At 51.2% G+C, this 12,376-nt stretch overlaps 1 protein-coding gene across 1 annotated transcript in view; it reads right to left on the reverse strand.

The window, feature by feature from the left end:
* Nucleotides 1-37: 37 nt before the first annotated feature.
* WNK4 (WNK lysine deficient protein kinase 4) overlaps nt 38-12,376 on the reverse strand; it is a 14,347-nt gene continuing 2,008 nt past the window's right edge. The window contains 21 exon segments of the mRNA XM_023756887.1: nt 38-383; nt 529-584; nt 747-946; nt 1,035-1,443; nt 1,553-1,613; nt 1,692-2,299; nt 2,400-2,454; nt 2,960-3,097; nt 6,431-6,547; nt 6,812-6,929; nt 7,029-7,087; nt 7,310-7,431; nt 7,647-7,911; nt 9,606-9,822; nt 9,916-9,986; nt 9,988-10,023; nt 10,521-10,678; nt 10,964-11,107; nt 11,110-11,146; nt 11,148-11,184; nt 12,186-12,358. Of these exon segments, the coding sequence (XP_023612655.1) occupies nt 381-383; nt 529-584; nt 747-946; nt 1,035-1,443; nt 1,553-1,613; nt 1,692-2,299; nt 2,400-2,454; nt 2,960-3,097; nt 6,431-6,547; nt 6,812-6,929; nt 7,029-7,087; nt 7,310-7,431; nt 7,647-7,911; nt 9,606-9,822; nt 9,916-9,986; nt 9,988-10,023; nt 10,521-10,678; nt 10,964-11,107; nt 11,110-11,146; nt 11,148-11,184; nt 12,186-12,358 (3,084 nt within the window). The 3' untranslated portion in view covers nt 38-380.

The following is a 12,376-nucleotide window of genomic DNA, read 5'->3' on the forward strand; positions in this document are numbered from 1 at the left end:
CCCCAGTTCTCAAGGCCTGACAGATACAAATTTGGAGTCTGAGTTTCCAGCATTTTTATTGGCTGTTAATTCCGGTGTCCATTTGCCCAGCTGGGAGTGTGCCCTGTGAAAGCATCTGCGTTTGGGTGGGATTGCTTAGTGGTTGGCTCTTGGCTGGGGAGGTAGCAGGCTGCAGAATTTATACTTTCTACACACAGCAAATAGTTCTCACATGCTTGGCTTTTCCCCATAATGGAACAGCACTCTCCATGCCCTTTTGTCCTTCTACTCCCTCAGTGCTGAGGTCTTCCTTGCAGAGTTGTACTGATTAGCAGATTCTGAGAGCACAAGCTCCATGGTGGGTCCTGATGTGGGGGAGACGCATGGCTTCTATTCTGAATTCACTGGAGGGAAAAGAAAAAGAAAAAAGCACTGAAGAAACCTCCAGGGTGGGTGGAGAATGAAGCTACAGCCAGATACCATTCCCTGGACTCTCCCTCCCTTGGGCCCGCCCTCACCATCCTGCCAACATCCCCGGCGAATGCTTGCCCGCTGCTCCTGGGAGCCGGTGCTGCTGCCACTCAGGGAGTTCCTTCGTATGATGCCTGGGTGTAGGATGGGGAGGGAGAGCACTAAGTGAGGGAAGGGGCCACGGGGAGAAGGGGGCTAGTCCCCCCAAACCAAGGGCAGACCCCCAGGGCCTGAAAGAAAGCTGCATCACTAGGGAAGAGGACTGGGAAGATGGAACCTGGCAACTGCAGTCTCACCAGGGCCTGGGGGCTCGGAACGCTGCAGGCTGTTGCGTCGGGAGGTGGGGAAGCTACCCTTGGAGAGGCGGCGCTGGCGGCTGGACAGCATAGCAGCAGGGGCCACGATACCCGGTGGCGGCTGCTTCCCAAGCCTGCTGTACAAGTCCTCAATTTCCTTTTTCTGTAGTGTCTGTAGGGCCTCCACCTCTGACAAGTGCCTGAGGATGCACCAGGAGCATGAGGGAGCTAGCCACACACTTTGCTCTCCCAAGTCGACTTCTTGTCCTCCATCCTCCCCAGACTCACTTCTGCCGAAGACTCTGCAGCTCAGCCCAGAATTCCTCATCCTCCCCGCTGCTCTCTGATTCCTCACTGCTCAGACACAGGCTGCTATAGGAGTAGTTTATCCACACTGGGCTGGGATGGCTCAGGAGTGGGGAGCTGTCCCCCACTTGGGATTCCTTCCCACTGTCCCTTTCCTCCTCCACTCCAGCTCCCAAGCCCTCGGCTGCACGGTCACTCTCGGCCAGAGCCTCCCTGGCCTCTGGCTCATCTCCAGTACTATCCTCTGTGTCTGAGCTTTCTGAGGTCAGCTGAGGGGTTGGAGGCTTCAGGGAATCAGAGAGAGTTGGGGATGTTGGTTGCAGGGAAAGAGGCTCAGCTGGTTCTTTGGATGAAGTCACTTGGAAACGCCCAACAAGCTGGGGCTTTCCCTCTGTGGAGAAACAGGAAGGAGTCATGGAAGGAGGGAGAGAAATCAGTGGCGGAATATAAAACGGACTGAGGATAATGGGCAGGGGAAGATCAATGGTCAGAGGCCTCACCTTCAGAGATGGGTGCCAGTCTGGCTTCACCCAGGAGTGGCCGAGCAGGATTTGGGGAGGCCTACAAAGTGTGGTCCATGAGGAGAGAAATTCTCCAGAATTGAGCCCCCTTAAACATCCCTCCTGGTTTCCTACTCACCTCACTCTCCAACTCAGCTGTCAAAGGTGAAGGCCTCTCCTGGCCACAGGGATCAAGGGGAGGGGGAGAGGGTAGGCTTGATAAGGGACCAGGAGGACCTGGAGGAGACTGGGAAAGGAGCCCTGGCGAGGGGGACAGTAGGGACTGGGCCACAGTCATCACAGCCAGTGAGAAGGCACTAGCCAGAGAGAGAAGAGGGGCTGTTGTGGAGGGGAGAGGGGAGGAGGAGGAGGAGCATGGAGGAAAGGAATGAGGCACAAGAGTGGCCTGGGAACAACTGGGAGAGAAGGCAGGTGGAGAACTGGGGAGGAGAGGACTCTGTGGAAACTGAGAGGCTGGGATTGGAAACTGGGATGCACTGGGGGAGAATGGAAGTGGAGAGCTGGGGGGGTGTGGAGAGAGATTTGAAACCTGGGGAGAAATTTGAGAAAATGGGGAGGGGCTGGGATGATATGGGGGAGAAGTGATGGGGAAGATGGGACTTGGGAAAACAGGGGTTCCAGGAGAAAATGGGTTTCCAGGAGACAAGGGGGTTCCAGAAGAAGATGGGGAAGTGGAGAAGGCTGCCCAGCTGCTATGCTCCAGGGAGGTACCACTCTGGAACTCTGCTAGGGAGGAGAGTCTGTTGAGATTCCAATCCTCCATTCCCTGCGCCTTTCCCAGGAGCAACCCAAGGTTTGGGGAGAGTAGGGAGAACTCGGTACATACCACTGGATGGGTTGGGGAGGGGACCTGGGAGAACAGGCAATGGTGCAGGCTCCTCCTGAGGGAGAGAAGGGGGCCCACAGTCACAGTGGGGAAGAGCCTAGTCTTGGTTGCAGACGGGGGTTCTTAGGCCAGGACTCATGGACCTCTAGGAGTCCATAGATGGGTTTCAGGAATTCAGAAATGTATTTGCTTAAATATTTAGAAGTAAAGGGCATGATGTCTACAACTTAAGTGATTCAGAAAAAAATATATACACACACATATGGGGGGGGGGAACTAATGTGGCAAAAACAATGAGCAAATCTAGGCTAAGAGTATCTAGTTCTTTTTACAATTCTTGCAAATTCTTTCTGTAAGTCTGAAATTATTTCAAAATAATAAGTTAAAAGTATGCATTGAACACATTTTCTAGAACAAAGCTTTCATCGGAGGCTAAAAGCCACTGTTTTAGGTTTCCAGAGATGAAGAGGAGTTAGATCCAAGGCCACTAGTGAGGCAGAGAGTAACGAAGCCTTGAGCAGAGAATCAGTTTCCCCCTGGAGGTGTCCAAGGAGTCTGACCTGAGGGCCCAGGGGATCTTCAGCAGCCTCCACAGGGCCAGTATCTCGCTTCAACAGGGTCTCCACTCGATGAATAATCTCCCGAATCCTGCTCAAGAATCCAGCTCGCTCCGAAGGCAGAATGAACTCATTATATACCTGGCAAAGGTCAGCAGGAAGGGGAGGGAGGGTTCAGTTAGCCCACTCCTCTCTCTCCCCCTGCCCTGATCTGTAAAAGCCAGCCTTTCACCCTACCACTTCTGCCAACCACCAACCTAAAACAAGTATTTAATAAATATCTACTGTGTGTCAAGCACTGTGTGATGTTAGCTACTATCCTCCCAGTGGTTCTCAACCTTCCTAATGCCGCGACCCTTTAATACAGTTCCTCATGTTGTGGTGACCCCCAACCATAAAATTATTTTCGTTGCTACTTTGTAACTGTAATTTTGCTACTGTTATGAATCGTAATGTAAATATCTGATATGCAGGATGTATTTTCAGGGGTCGCGACCCACAGGTTGAGAACCGCTTAAGGTATAGAGGAAAATAGCTAACATTCATAGGGTGCATGTATATACCAGAGACTTTATATATCTTATCACATGTAACACCAACAACAGCTTTCTGGGATCTTTATTAACACCCCCATTATAGAGTTAAGATAACCAATGCTCAAAGAGATTAAGTTCAGTCTGCCCAAATTCACTGGATTTGCACCAGATCTGTCCAAACCCAAAACCTGAGTTCTTTCCACTGTTGCCTCACATGCTTTTGGACACAACTCCTACTCTCATAGGACTTATAAAGTATCCCACACATGCGTGCGCACACATGTGCACGGGCACACAAGTAAAAATAAGGCAATAAATGGTAAATATATCATTCCATTCCAAAAACGCTTAGTGAGCACATACTATGTGTCAGGCATTGTGCTAGGTACTGTGAGGAATACAGAGAAGCATAAAACAAGGTCCTGGTCCTGAAGAAGGCCAAAATCTAATGGGAGAGACACATATACAGAACTCAGTATATTGTAAGTCAGCCCGTGGTAGGTGAGGCATATATGATCGAGGGATAGATAAAAATGCTATTCCAGGTGGGGAAAGGGAGAGTTGTTGTTTAATGGGTACAGAGTTTCAGATTTTCAAGATGAAACAGTTCTGGAGATCTGTTTCAAAACAATGTGAATGCACCTAACACTCATGAACTGTATACTTAAAAAGGGTTAAAAGGACAAACTTTATGTTATGTGTTTTTTAGCCACAATTTTTAAAAATGCTACTCCAAAGAGAGAGAGCAGGTCACTCTACCCCAAGAGGAGCTGGGGGAGTTGGGATGCCGTCACAGAGCTGAACCTTGAAGGATGAATTAAAAAAGCCCTTTACTGAAGACCTACCATGTGTAGATACTTCTCCTATATTATATCTTATTATAGCATTTCCCTTCTCATATGTATTATATCACATTTCATAGAACATTTTTGCAAAATAGGTGTTATCACCTACATTTTATTGATGAGCAACTGAAATTCAGAAAGGTTATGAAACTTGCCCAAGTTTTTAGTAAATTACAGTGAAACTTGAACTCGGGTCCTGTGTGAAATCCCACCCTTTCCTCTGTTCCACGCTGCTCATCAGGAAGAGAGGGGCAGTGTAGGCAGAGAGAACAGCATGAGTAATAGCTCTGAGGCAGGAAGCGGCATGGCACGTTCACAAAATAGTGGAGACGTAAGCACAGCTGAAAGTGCTGTGAATTTTAAAGACCATGTTCCAGAATATCGGATTTAATCTCAAGAGAATTCTGCTGCAGAGAAGTAGAGGGTGGCCTGGTAAGGAGAGAAGAGAGAGCAATGGGTGCTGGGTGCAGGGGGTGGGGTCTCTGTGGCAGTGTGGATCTGAGTGGGCTTGAAAGCCCAGTAGAGAAGTTTCTCAGGCAAGAGATGAGAGACCCCTGAGCAGATGGAGGCAAAAGCAGGAAAGCAGCCAGCGTCTTCAGAGGATTATTTAGAAACCAGGGTGACTGGAGGAAAGATCCTGGAAGGGTCAAGTAGCTTGATGGGAGGTGGTAAGCTTGCATGTCAAGTGATATTTTGTCTTTGTCCTGGACACAAAGTGAATGACATGATAGAGGATAAGCTTTTTAGGAGAGAGTGCCGGAAGCCTGACGTTTCTCCCATTTCCTTTCCTCTTTCACCCCAGAGGCTGACAGCCACCAACCACCCTTACTCCACCGAAACTGGTTTCCCACAAAGACCTTCTCCTGACAAATGCCAGTGTGATCTTGCCTTAGACTTCACCCTATGCCACCTCCTTGAAACTCCTCGCTCAGTTTTTACTAATCTTTCTGGGCTCCTCCTACTTTTCAGGTTCTATCACGGTGTCTTTTGATGACCTATCCTCTCTCCCATTCTAGAACTGGGGGTATCCATGGAGACACACTTTCAGATCTTCTATGCCTCTGGTTTTTCAGGCCCATCTCCATTCACTCAGTTCTATACTGACGACTCCTGAATCCACCTCTCTCTCTCTAGCCCTGCCTGACCCATATCCTGCTTCTATGGAGAATCTTATGTTGCCTGTTATTCAATTCATCATGACCCCTAAAAAAGCCCACTTTCATTTCCAACTTTCCCTCTCCTTTGATGGTCTACTTCCAATAGTCCCTCCAAGCTACAAGTCACCCTTGATATCCCTTCTCCCATATCAACTCAGCAAATATTTATTCAGCATCTACTATGTGTATTGTACTATGTCAATAAATTACTGTATTACAGAGTCATTTTCCTGAAACCCCTCCTCCCTCCCATATAATCTATTCTTTCCAGTCCACACCTGGCTCCTTGTATCCATCTGCCAAGTGGATTCCCTACCCCCAACCTGCTCCCATGTCCCATGGCAGATGGGTCTTCTTAAAACCTAGTCTCACCATGTTACACTCTGTCTAACTCTCAGAACCACCTATAATCCAGGCCCACTCTACATGCCCAATCTCACTTTCAGAAGGGCTACTGGAACCCTTAATTCTAGTGTCTCCTCAAGAAGCCCTCCCAATGCCGTATTCTAAGTCACTATCTATTTCTATGCCTTTGCTTATGCTGTACCCCAACTAGACATGCCTTTTCCACCCTTCACTGCTATTCTTACGCATCTGTCAGAGCTTGCATAAGTCCTACTTCTTCCCCTTCCTGCCCACAGCCCATCCTTTACTTACAGCCACAGTATCACATGTCTGGCATGTACTTCGCTGTAGCTCTTAGGTATACTCTATGTGAGTCTCAAATTGCTCCAGCTGAGGATCCAAACCTCACTAGATAAACAAATCTCTCCCAAAACAAGATGTCTTCAGTGACACTATGCTGAGTGCCATCAAGTGCTTTAAAAACACTTTTGCTGTTGGAGGGGAAGGAGGGGGAGTTCAGCACCAGGGAAGATCAGAAGGAAGACTGTTGTCCCAAACCCAAAGCTCAGTCCTCATCTTGCTCCCCCTCACCATGGCAGCTGCAATCTCTTCTGGGCTGTCCCCATCCAGATCAAATCGGAAGGTCACCATCTTGCTGTTGTGTGTCTGTAGCTGGCACTCAACCACTCTGTCATTCTGGTCTGAGACCTTCAGATTTAAATTCAGCAGAAGGGAGGAGGTCAAGCCCTCTGTCCGTATCACAGATGCCCATCCCACTCCAACCAAGTGATGCGGCAGGATTGGAATTGAAGAGAAGCAGACCCTGCTCCCAAAATCTGGTATTAAAAACTGGCTGCCAGTTGGGTACCAGTCACATACTGCTACTCCCCTTTTCTGGCTAACCTCCCCCATCTTCCTGAAAGTTCCCTCCTGGCCCTGAAGGTTGTTCCCCATCTCCTACGCCTTCCTTACACTAGTGACCCGAAGCCGGGATCGGGGTCTTCGCCGGAGATTTCTCCCTAGGGGTCTCCTCATCCGTCCCATCCCTTCACCCATGTCGCTAAGGCCTGATGCTGCATCTGAGGCATAGCTACAAAGGGAAGGAGACAGAAGGCGTGTCAGAGTGGACGCTGGGACCCCAGAGCTTCATATGTCTCACCCTAGCACCCCAACTCATACCAAAACTTACCTGTCTCCAGGGGAAAAGTCACTGCCAGGGCCAGAACGGGGAATAGATAGGGCAAAAGTCTGAAATAGGATATGGGTTATTGAGATCAGAGAAAGATCACTGTTGGGATCCAGGGAGATGGTTTCAAGGATGAGGTTCTAGGGAGACGAAATTAAGGATGATGAGGACAAAAGTAATATTTCCAGGGCCATGGGGCGAGGTTATAGGGTTGGATTTCACAAGGAGGGAAATAGGTCATAGGCTTGGAATGGTTGGGAGCCCCCCAAGTGACCCCCTCTCACCGAGGGCAGGCAGAGATGGGACTCAGCGGGGCTGGATGGCACCCCCATAGGGGGCTGAAGGGCAGGGTCTGAGGCATCCAGGAAGCCGGAGGAGCTGAGGTAGCCATCAGTCTCGCAATCAGCTGGTGGGGGAGGGGATCAAAAAAGGGGAAATAAAGGAGAGTGGTGGCAGAGGAGGGGGCTTGCCTGACAAGGAGGGGCCTGGAGTTGTCCAGAAGGAGCTCCAGGTCTAGATGTGGAAGGCAGGGTAAGTGACAGTGCTGCTGGGTTGAACTTCTGGGTGGGAGGCAGAGGCCAAGGGTCTGGGACCTAGGTCCTAAGATCAGAGGTGACTTACAGGTGGTAGATGAGTAGCTGGCATGGCGGAAGAGGAATGGCTGGTGTTGGTCCGCCTCTGGCTCCTCAGGCTCAGCGGGGAAGGAACTGGGGAGACCAGGAGTCATGGGGATGGTTGCTGGCGGGGGTTCTGGCTCAGGGGTGAGGGCCTCCAGCTCCCTAGCTTTGCGCAGCTTCTCACGCTTTCGCTGGATAGCAGCCACCCGTTCACGTACTGCACGGGCCACTGGCTGGTAATCAGCTTCACAGACTAAGCCCAGGGCCACCTGGAATAGGAAGGGTGAGGAACACAGTTTGGGACCCCCCTCAAAGATCCATCAGAACACTTTCTTGTGGCCTCCAGGATATGGGAATAAGGGAACCAACATTCACTGATTACTGACTACATCTATTAACTGGCAGCTCCTTATATTATCAAGGTTAAATCCTCCTAATAACCTCCTGAGATAGGTCTTATCAACCCCATTTTTAGAAACAAGTGACCAGTTCATGGTCATACAGTCAGTCAGTTGCTCTTGTTGGGGGGGAGTTACTGGCACTATTTGGAGACTTGCCAGGCCGGCTGGCTCAGTGGCTGAGCATCATCAACCTAAAATCATTCACGGTTCGATTCCCATTCAGGGCACATGCCCAGTCAGGGGCATGCAGGAGGCAGATGATCAATGATTCTCTCTCATCATTGATGTTTCTCTCTCTCTCACACTCCCTTCCTCTCTGAAATCAATAAAAATATTTTTAAAAAATATTTGAAGACTTTATAGTTTTCATAACTAGGGGGTAGGGGGAAGGTGCTACTGGCATCTAGTAAGTAGAACCAGGGATTCTTCTCAACATCCTACAATGCACGAGACAGTCCCCAAAACAAGATGTCCGTAGTGTCAAGGTCAAGAACTCCTATAAGTAATGGGTCAGGATTTGAGCTCAGGTCAGTGCTATGAAGACCTGTTCTTATGCCACATTTCAAACACTTTCTCGGGTTCCTGACCCAGACCCACATGGATGAGCCCCATCCTTTCAACTTCCATTTTTCTATTGAGAATCTTATATTCTCCCCTGTCCCCCTGAGGCCTTCCTAAACCAGCCCCCCAATCTCCTTCCCCCACATCTTCTACCTCCCATGTATACCTCTCCTGGTCTCCCAGTTTCTGTTCACCATCTCTTTTTCATTTCAACAAGCTTTGCTGGGCACATAAAGGAGGTCGGGCAGGGTCTGACTGAAAGGCTGAACAACCTGAGTTTAGATCCAGCTTTGCCACTTACTTGGCACCTTGAACAAGTTACTCAACCTCTCCGAGCTTTCATTTCCTCATCAATAAATCAGGATAAAATCACTCCATGTCAGGGTTGTAACAATGATCAAATGCATGTGAAAGTGCTCCAAGCTGTGTACACATGTGGGCTATTAATGAATGCCTACCATGTGTCAAGCACTGTCAGGGACAGAAAAACCAATACAACACAGTCCCTGCCCTCAAGGAGCTTACAGTCTAGTAGAGGAAAAGAGAGAAATGTACCCTGGTGGAAAACAAGACCTGTGATCGTGGGTCCTGTAACTGAGGACCTGCGGACGTGAAAAGCAGCACTTAATTTTGAATCTAGAGGGATAGGCTTCCTGAAATTGACAGTTCTGAGCATGGAGGAAGAAAGAGAAATAAAGAAACCTAAAAACAAGAGATGGGGGAAATATGAAGGGGGGGATAGGAAAAAATAAATAGATCGATAAATTGGGCAGAAAAGCATTCCAGAAACACTGAATCAGCAGGAAAGTTGAAGTAAAGTAGGGAGGTTGGAGGACTCGGTCTGATCTGGAAGATAAAATCTTCAACACAGGAGTGTGTGTGTGTGGAAGGACAGGGCAGGAAGACACTGGCAGGAGATGCCTAGAAGAGTGGTTGGGCCCTTTCCCACCACCCCGGCTTCCCACGCATCCCCACTGCAAGGCAGTCTGTCCTCCACTCACCATCTCCTGCGCCACCTCCTCAGCAGCGTCCCGACCCAGCTGGAACAGGAACTCGATGGCCTGATTGTCCCGTGGGCGCCCTCCACGCCGCGCATCCTCCATGCGCAGCCAGAGCTTGAGGTCAGGCTTCTCACCGTCATCCTCCTCTGCCAGCTCCACGTGCACACCACGCTCCTCGCGAAAGAAGGCGTGAGCCAGTAGGTCCTGGATGGTGAACCTGAGAGGGCGCAGCAGCAGTGAGCCAGGCCCCCACCCCCACCCCCACCCCCACCCCGACCCCGACCCCACCTCCCACCGCACCCCACCCCACCTCTCATTCTTATCTGTGCGGATGCAGCCTTCAATGATCTCCTTCACCTCGGGCATCTTCACCTTGTAGAAGCATCTTCACCTTGTAGAAGCTGTTCGGCTTTGTGCCCTGAAGAAGGGGTTACATTAGTCTCAGGCTCTCTACGCCCCAGTTCTCGGTTTGACACGCGCCCCCTCCACACACTCCACCCACACATGCCCAAGAGAGCAACTTGCAGTCGCAAAAGCACAGCGACTGCTGCAGGGAGATTTGATTTCGAATCCCAATCCCCCCATGTATCGATAATGTGACCTTAAACAAGTCTACCTCAGCCGGCTTTTCATTTGTAAAAGAGCGGGCAGAATATTAGCCCTGCAGCTGGGAGGATCCGATGAGAGATTGGAAATGGAATCCTTTGTAAACTCTGGGGAGTGCTACACACACATGGTTATTCTAAATAGCTTGTACTGAAGGGGGGGGGGGCGTGTGCATCCACTGTCCTTCAGTGTAAACCAGGGCATCTTTGTGTCCAGCCTGTTTTCATTAAGGGAAAGGGCACTGGCCAGGGGCTGGTTGAGACAGGAAAATGGGAGGGGCCCTGGAATTCCCCTCACCCCTTCTCTCACCGAGGTGACCTTGCGGTAGATTTGCGCGGCATTCTGGCACTCGGAGTAGGGGTACTCAGAGGTAGCCATCTCCAGCATGCACATGCCAAACGCGTACACGTCCACGGCCTCATCGTACTTTTCCTCGTACATCTCCGGGGCCATGAACTCCGGGGTCCCTGTGGGATTCACAGCAGGCATCAGGCTGCAGAGCCTCCTTTCTGGCTTTGTCGCTCCCCTTGGATGTGCACAGGCCAGGCAGCTCTCCAGTTCTGGAGCACAAGCTGCAACCCTTCCCCACCGCCGCCGGGCTGCTGGAGAGGGGATGCCACAGGTCTCTCCGTTTCCCCCAGGGTTTTCTTACTCTGTGAAGCTTGAAGGACCCAGCTGGGGGAAAGAGAGACCCCAGGCTCTCTTCTGACGTGGGGCAGGGAAGGATGACAAGGACTCCTGGAGGGACTCACCAATGACACTCTTGGCAAAAGAGGCACGCTTGAGTGTGGCCAGGCCCAGGTCCCCGATCTTGACGGAGCCCGTAGGGCCAGTGATAAAGACGTTGTCACACTTGAGATCTCGGTGCAGGATAGGGGGTACCCGGGAGTGTAGGAGTGAAGCCCCCGCAGGATTTGGCGGCTCCAGCGCTGAAGTGACTCGGGGCTTCATCTCACGGAACCGCCTCAGGTATCTGCGCAGGGCGCACGGCCAGGGTTGTGGTGGGGGAGGGAGCCCTCACTGGGAAGCTCTCCCAGCCCTACCCGCGCCACTGTCTATGCATCTTCTGCCAGCATTCTCCTAGCCCAGGTCTGCACGGGGAGCCAGGGAGAAACTGAGCCGGGAGGTGTGGTAAGTAGACATGAGGTTATAGGGCTGAGGCCAAGGTGCTGTGGAAGCACAGGAAGGGATGATGACTAACTGCTGCTGCAGGGGGAGGGCTCCATAGAAGGAAATAACTGTGTTGCATCTGAAGGATGAGTAGGAGTTCAAGGGTGAAAAGGGGAGGGATGGAGACTTTCCAGGCAGAGGGGACACTGTGCTCAAAGGCACGGAGACAGCAAGCCACAGAGCAGGGTGGGAGGAGGTGCCGGGAATTTGGTGTGTCTGGAATTTAGGCTGAAGATGGGGCTGGATCCTAAGGACTGTGAGCAGGTTATGAATTGTGGACTCTATCCTGAGGGCTGTGGGAGACCTTGACGGGTTTTTAAGAATGGGAGTGATAAGGTCAGATTTGCAATGGGGAGAGAACCCCAGACTGCAGGAAGATAGGATAGCTTGGGGAAGAGAGCGGCTGAGTGGACAGGAGAGGGGCAGAGTGGGGGAAGGCCCTCTGAGGGGACTGCAGGTCTCCAGACCAGTGAGGTCAGTGGCTGTGAGGTGGGAGTGTAGATGGGGCAGTGAAAGCCAAGTGGGGAGATAGGAGGAAAACCTTGAAGACAGACTGATGGGGGAAGGGGATGCACAGGGTGGTCAGAGCAGAGGCATCTGTGGAGGCACCCACGCTTTGGCCGTAGTGCTGAGTGGACCTTGCCATTCACCACGGCAGAAACAAAGGAGGGGTGGGTGAGAGATAGTGAGCCTGGTGCTGGACTGGATGTAGAGTTTGAGGAGCCTGGGAGAAGTTCCAGAAGCAATGGGACCGCCCGCCACCAGCCCTCCCACCAACCACTACCACCAGGCCACAGAGCTCACGTCTTGAGCGTGCCGGATGTCATGAGTTCAGTGACCAGCACGATGCAAACCTGGCCCCTCAGCACTGACTTCCATGAGTCATAGAAGCGGACGATGTTGGGGTGCTGTAGCCCCTTGAGCATCTCCACCTCCTCGGAGAATCGCTGCCGCTCTGCTCGAGACAGTTTCCGAGTCTGTGGGGTAGGGGATGG

Source organism: Myotis lucifugus, unplaced genomic scaffold (assembly GCF_000147115.1).
Source record: "Myotis lucifugus unplaced genomic scaffold, Myoluc2.0 scaffold_100, whole genome shotgun sequence".
NCBI lineage: Eukaryota > Metazoa > Chordata > Mammalia > Chiroptera > Vespertilionidae > Myotis > Myotis lucifugus.